Genomic DNA, 7,335 nt, shown 5'->3' with positions numbered 1-7,335 from the left:
TACACCACTAGCGCTAGTGGTCCAATTTAAACTTGAAAGATAAATTTACCTTACATAATTATGTGAACTATCAAATTCTGGAAGGCTCTCTTAAACTTTTCACCCACCACTTTGACGACCACTCAAGGTTAGAGAGAACTTATCTTTCTCATCTAGTGTTTTCTAAAATTATTTTTTAAACTTACAGGGATGAACTAATTAAATGCATTGATTAACAATGTGCATGTATTTAAAAATATTTGGTATTTATTTCCAAATATATCCCAAGAAAAAGCGGGCTAAGTTTCCTAGCTTAGATGCTGTAATTTTGATGAAATAGCTATCATGAATATGATGGCAAAAACAATGTGTTTATATGTACAAAGATTTGGTACAAAATTGTTCATTTTTACCTCTGCCTTCTTCTGAGTGTATAATTACTAACGTGTATTTGTCAGAATTTTAGGGATTTTGAGAGAGAGAGAGAGAGAAAGAGAGAGAGAGATTTTGTGTATGTTTGATGGAAAAGAAACAAAAAAGATGTAGATCATGTATTTGTGTATATAAGTTAGTTTTAGAGGAAGAAAGACATTTGACCATTTAACCAAGCTTCTGTTTGATAACCCAATTCAAAATTTAAACTTAATGTGTTCAAATTTTAATATATTCAGAAATGTTTGATAACTAAAACTAGAATATTTGAATTCATTAAGTGGCACTGAATTTTTTAAACAAAATTTGCTATAAAAAATAAGTGATATACACTCAAATATATTAATTTAATACTTAATAATTCACTAATTTAATGGATTCAGATTTCAAATTTCAGTTTTATCAAACGCACCCTAAATTCAGGGACAATTAACATTTTACTTCGTTGATTCAGTCAGCAGTGAATTGACTTAGAATACATTGCAAAAATTTGATAACTTGAGAGTTTATGGTACTGAAATTAATTCTTTGTTAGGTGCTATACAACCCAAAAAAAGTTCAATTGGGTACTTTGCAATTAATTCAAATAGAAAATGAGTGCATCCAATATTTTAGATGAAAAATTGTGTTTTACGTAACTCTCAAAAAAAAGAAGAAGAAATTTAAAAACGTAAAGTTCAGGCATTTCAACAAGCCAGACACGTAAGAACATAAGTAAATGTCCACAAAAGTTAAACCAAAAAAAAAGGCCTCGCAGAACTGCAAGTATTAAAATGCGTTAATTAGTTTATTTATATTGGCTCTTTACTTTTCACGAATTGCAAGAGACGAACTTTTCCCTATTCAATATCTCTATTCTTATGCTACTAAAATAGGGGTTAATTATATTTCTAAATGTAATTAACCTTTTATTTTTTGGAATATACAAGGAGAAACGACACTTCCATTGCCTTTATTTAAACTCCATTATCTTCATGACTAAATTGGCATCAACCTTAACAAGTTTCTGACTATGGGAAGTGTGATTTTCATGCCAATTAGGCCTTAACAATTTTGGAACCTTAACAAGTTTCTAAATAGGTATTTCTAAATGTAATTAACCCTTTATTTTTTGGAATATACAAGTAGAAACGACACTTCCATTGCCTTTATTTAAATTCCATTATCTTCATGACTAAACTGCCATCAACCTTAACAAGTTTCCGACTATGGGAAGTGTGATTTTCATGCCAATTAGGCCTTAACAATTTTGGAACCTTAACAAGTTTCTAAATAGGTATTTCTAAATGTAATTAACCCTTTATTTTTTGGAATATACAAGTAGAAATGACACTTCCATTGCCTTTATTTAAATTCCATTATCTTCATGACTAAATTGCCACCAACCTTAACAAGTTTCTGACTGTGGGAAGTGACGGGTATTTTACATACGTACAAGTTAAAAAAAAACCGAATTACACCCGTTCACTGCAAGTATACAGATCAACTAGTAGTTTAGGGTATATATCGGGTCGATCCCACAGGGAAGAGTGAACAATTACCGGTATTACTAAAGCTTCTCTATTATTTAGACTATCAATGAATTATAACAAATTAAAACCTACTGAAATTATGCAAGAAAATAGCAAATGAAAGCTCCTTAGGTTGTGGTATCCCTAACTACTCATGCAAGTGCTATATTTGGATCATTAAGTACTACATCTAGGCTAGTTATGGTGTAATTTCCTTATGCATTTGAATCCCACTTTCGTAGTGAATCAATTATACTTATAACTAATCCATACCTATTCTCATGGTTATGAAATTAGCTACAAGTTCATTTCTTCAATGAAATTATATGAAATGAATCACTAAAAACCACATAGATGCACCTCTACTTTCGTGAGTGTACTCCCTATGTTTAGCACTTCTTGAACTAGTGTTAAATCTCAATTTTCATTGCAGAAACAACACCTTAGATAATCACAATTAATGGTACCAGATTAATCATGATTTAAAGAGCCAAAGTGCTAAATAACTTGCTCAAATCGTAGCAATCAAATAACCAAAAAATTAACACTAACAATCATAGAAAGTTCAACCAAACCCAAGGTATAAACTTTAGAAACACATAATGAACACAAAATCCAGAACTTGTATATTAACTAAATTTGGAATCAAATACAAAAGATAAAGAGTTTGGAAGGAATACAACCCTTGTCACATGAGCTTTCTTCCTTGCCTTCTTCATCCTCCATCTTCATCCTAATCTAGATAATAAACAAGAATGGAAAAGCTACACTACTCTATACTAAGCTAAACTAACACTAGGGAGATGAGAGAGCTACATTTCTGCAGCTTCAAGCTTTCTCCCGTAGCTCACTCTCTATTCTATTTTTCTGCTATGAACTCCAATCTCTCTCCTTCATTCCATTCTTCTTGCAATGAATTTGGCTCTTTAATGATGAAAGGTGGTCAAGAAATGAGGATTACATCTCCCTTTTACAGCTGGGAATGTTTCTCACATGTATAGCATCACATGTGAGTTGGTGGGAGTGAAATTGAGTTTTACGCGTACAGAGCAGCCTTTTCTTACCGCAATCCGGCCATAAATCCGGCCTTAAATCCGGCCAAATTCCGGCCGGATTGATACAGTGACCATTTGGTCACTTCTGGTTCAATTTCCAGCTCTGCTCCGATTTTGCATCAACTTCAACTGCATTTTTCTTGATGATAAAAGCTGATTTAGCTCTTGACCAAAACATGAAAATTGTAGCCCTTTGAGTTAGTTTCCAATGCATCAAGAATCACCTCATTTGGATCTGTGTAGGCTGAGAAATGACCAAAATACCCTTACCTGCTCATTGCCCTGTTCCAGCTTCGACCAGTAGAAATTTGCTATTGTAATTCGGCATTTTGACCTGGAAAACCTTCAAACTGGATTTAGATGTCTTCACCAAAGTTGTAGATCTATCTCTTATCTTCAAATGGGTTCAAGAATCATCCCAATCCGATCATTGTAACTCAAGTTATAGCCGAAATATGAAAATGTGTCAAAACTGTCAAAATACACAAAATCCAAGTAAAAAGTGATAAAAACCTCATTTAATCACTTAAAAACATTTATTCACCAATTATAGCCAAAATGATTCATATTCTTCCAATAATATAACCAAAGTGACTAAAAATAATATAAAATGTCATACAATTATTACGTAAATTAGTCACTTATCAAACTCCCCCACACTTAAATCATTGCTTGTCCTCAAGCAATCCACACAAAATCAATTACAATGATTTAAGAGGTGAAACAATATATGCACTTTTGTCAAATTTAATTCCTCATGACCTAGAAAATAATCATTATACAATTGTTCAAATTACATTAAATACTCATAATATCAAGTAAAGGAAAGATAATTATACCTTAATTCAACAAGTTAAACTTAATCTCTTACCCCAACCTAATTTCACAAATAAGCAACCCACATAGTCGATTTATAGCCTTCCTCCTCCTATAATCATCTTTTTCTCAAAATTTTACAACTAAGAGGGATTTATTCATACTAATTTTACTTAAATAGTGAAAATGCCTTTTTACGCGAAAATCGACACTTTTAAGTGAAGATCCCCGGTTACTCAACATTTCACTTATTCAAATTGCTATGCATACTCTTAATTCAAATACCTTTTTACGCGAATGTCGACATTTGTAGATGCCAACCCCCGGTTACTCGGTACGAGAATCATTGGAGTAGAATAATTTTTATTTATTTTCTTTTCTTCTTTTCTTTTTTCTTTTTTTTTATTTTTTTTATTTTAAGAAATAAAGGACAATAAATAGATATTCCCTCTTAGAAAATATATAAGAACAATCAAAGGAGGAGTATAACCTTTTATCAACTATATCAATCACTTACTTATAAAATTAAGTAAAGAGAAGAAATTTCATTAAACATGTAAAATTATAGGCATAATTTTCCTCACTTTATCCAATATACTTTCTAAAATGTAAAAATCCTAATTGCATAATAATCATTTCCAAGTTAAATGAAGACTAAACTTTCCAAAAATACATATAACATTTCAACAATTGGAAGAATTAAACACTTAAGGTTGGAATACTTTGGCCCTTTTTGAAATAAAAATGAAAAAATTGAAGAACTTTTGGGCCATAGTGAAATATTGGACAAGATGTTAGAAAAATTTTGACGGAGTTTCCCCATATAAATGGAAGAAAACTCCCTGCCAACAAACCCAATTTCAATCAAATTATCCACATGGCAAATAATTCAAACACAATTCCAACATTTCTAAGCATTTAAATCCACAAAATATCATCACCTAGCAAGTAAATGCAAGTTCAATATTTTCCTCCCCCACACTTAAACTTCACATTGTCCTCAATGTGAGAAAAGAAAAATAAATAAAGAGTAAAAGAAAATACTGCTCAATTGAACTTGCGCAATCCGACTCCATGTCCAAGTGATGAATTTCCAACCTTAAGTCGTCTGAATCACTAACACCACAACAGAGATGAAGATCACTGGGATTAGTTCACACAAAAGAAATAAAGAAAATCACAAGAAAGTAAACATCACAAGTACTACAGAAAATAAATGAAAAACTAGTGGCAATGTCACGAGGTGACGATGACTCCCTCAAGTAGTTGCCTGGTCAGGTGAAGATGGTGGAGTCGGAGGAGCTTCAATACCCAACTTGGTCTCGATGCGACGAAGACGCTCGGAGTTCCGTTTGTTCTCTTGGCGGCTCTTCTTCACCTCAGCCTCGACGCAAAGCAGCTTGTCCATTATTTTTTTTCAGAAACGATCGAGTGTCTTGAGGTGAGGTTGGAGGACGTGAGGAAGACGGCTCAGTTGAGACCGGTGGGGTGGTTGTCTCAACCTCTTGACCTTCTTCAATTCGTGCAATTTCTGCTTCCTCCTCCTGCCTAATGTCTCCATGAGTGCCCCCTTGAGTTGAAGGACCACCTAAATCTTTACTCTTCAGAATGAACCTGCAAAAATCTAGTGTAAAGATGTCCTTCTTCTTGAAACCTGTAGGGATAGCGTTAGAGAAATCCACTCCAGCCCTTTGGAACTTCAAGGTCAAAAACCGAGGATATGGGAAAGCATGTTTGATGTCGTTACTACGAACCACAGTCCACATGTGGTTGGTGATAATGCTTCCCAATGGAATGCCCTCGATGTTACCTAGACCATGCTCCATTTTATCCAAGAAGTAGATGTCACTTGTGCGCGCCTCATTGGTTCCACTCGCCCTCGGGATGATGTTGGAGGAAAAGAGGTAAATGAGAAGACGTTGCGACTCCGGGAATGACGAAGTCAATACGGAATATCGCCCAGTCGTCCGAGTGGCTCTGTACTCAACCCCCAAGCGTACAAGTGCCTCAAGCATGTTCCAAGAGTCCAAGTCATTGGGTTTGAAAGCTTTCTTCAAATCTACCTTGCGCCCCACATCCGAAACATGAAGATAGCTTTCCAAATCAGCTCTATGGACTCGAATTTTTCTCCCTCGCACTGTACTGGTAATCACTTCCGTGTCGTGGTGAAAAACCTTCTTGTCCTCCACATTCGCATAGAATTCTCGGACAAGCTCCTCATAATAGAAATTTGGGATGTTAAAGAAGTTTTCCCATCCCAATTTGGCAAAGGAAGCCTTGAGATGGTAGACCTCCTCAACATCCGGAGTGACATCTTTCTCCACCAATACCTTAGCTCCCCTCCTAGCATTGTACCAAGCTTCATTTTCGGAGGAGGTAAAGCGCGACTTATCATATGGGACTTCCTCCTCTTGTTCCCCTTGGACCTCTTGTTCCTCTTGTTGTTCTTGTTGTTGATTCTCCTCCTCGGATAATGGCTCGTCTTGAAGCGTAAGGCGTCTACTCGCTTTTCTTTTCAAGCGCGGTGGTCTAGACGTCGAAGCTTCTCCTCTCCTATTAGGAGGTGATTTCACTGCACCTTTCTTAGTGCGAGCCATTGTACCTAATTAAAATTATTAAATGTTAACTTCATTGAATTGGTACATTTCTAAGTAAAGATAATGAAAACTCATTCACTTTTACCTCTTTATCTTTAAATAGCCAATCTTATCAACTTACTCACATAATAATTAGCAATTAACTTCACAAGCAAGACTTTACAATTGATTATCAACAACAAATGCTTCTTTCATTTTTTTTTCAAATAAAACACTTAAGCATAAAATGTCCAAATAAGTAGAGAAAGCAATTAAACAATCACACAACTTACTCCCAACTTAATGACCTAAATAAGCATAATGAAATGCTAAAAAGCACCTTAACCATGAGTTTAGACTTAAAAAGGTCATTAATTCAACTTTAATCAAATTTTCTAGAATAAACATGCCAAAAATCAAAGGATAAGCTAATTAAGCCTAAATTTAGCATGTAAATATCCTAGACCAATCCATTACTCTCATACAATTTTCTTCAATCCAATTGCCCCAAAAATTTAGCTAATAATTATCAAATCAAATTAATTCTCAAAATTAGCTAAAAATTGCTAAATTCACCAAATATTCACAAACCCATGAGTTAAATATCACCAATAATCATCAATAAGCTCAATAACATCATAAAAAGCATCAAACTTCACAAAATGTAAAAAATTCGAAATTGCCCAAAAATAGAAAAAAGTGAAATTTGGCAAAATTCAAATGACAACATTTGGTGAAGATTTGTTACCTCAAACTTGTTGGTAGATGATTAATGATGCAAATGGTGAAGAAACCCCCAAAAATTTCACTCCAATTTGACCCCAAATGAAGAGTTCAAAAATTTGAAACCCTTGTTCTTTTCAAGCTCAAATCCGAATTAGAAATTGTTTTTGAAGGAATTTAAGCTATGGAATCAACTTACAAGGAAAAGGAAAATGTTTTGGTGTATTTAGTTTGGAGATTGGA

General features: G+C 34.1%; 1 protein-coding gene across 1 annotated transcript; it reads right to left on the bottom strand.

The window, feature by feature from the left end:
• Positions 1–5,172: 5,172 nt before the first annotated feature.
• Positions 5,173–6,390, bottom strand: LOC113751911. The gene has a single exon (XM_027296056.1). It carries the CDS (start codon positions 6,388–6,390, stop codon positions 5,173–5,175), a length of 1,218 nt encoding a protein of 405 aa, XP_027151857.1.
• Positions 6,391–7,335: the final 945 nt, after the last annotated feature.

Source organism: Coffea eugenioides, chromosome 11 (assembly GCF_003713205.1).
Source record: "Coffea eugenioides isolate CCC68of chromosome 11, Ceug_1.0, whole genome shotgun sequence".
Classification (NCBI taxonomy): domain Eukaryota; kingdom Viridiplantae; phylum Streptophyta; class Magnoliopsida; order Gentianales; family Rubiaceae; genus Coffea; species Coffea eugenioides.
Note: the sequence above shows the minus strand (reverse complement) of the source record. Positions and strands in the feature narration are given on the sequence as shown.

What these genes read in the sequence shown, in the direction of transcription:
- LOC113751911 (XM_027296056.1), bottom strand. Translation starts at nt 6,390, where the DNA reads ATGGCTCGCACTAAGAAAGGTGCAGTGAAATCACCTCCTAATAGGAGA.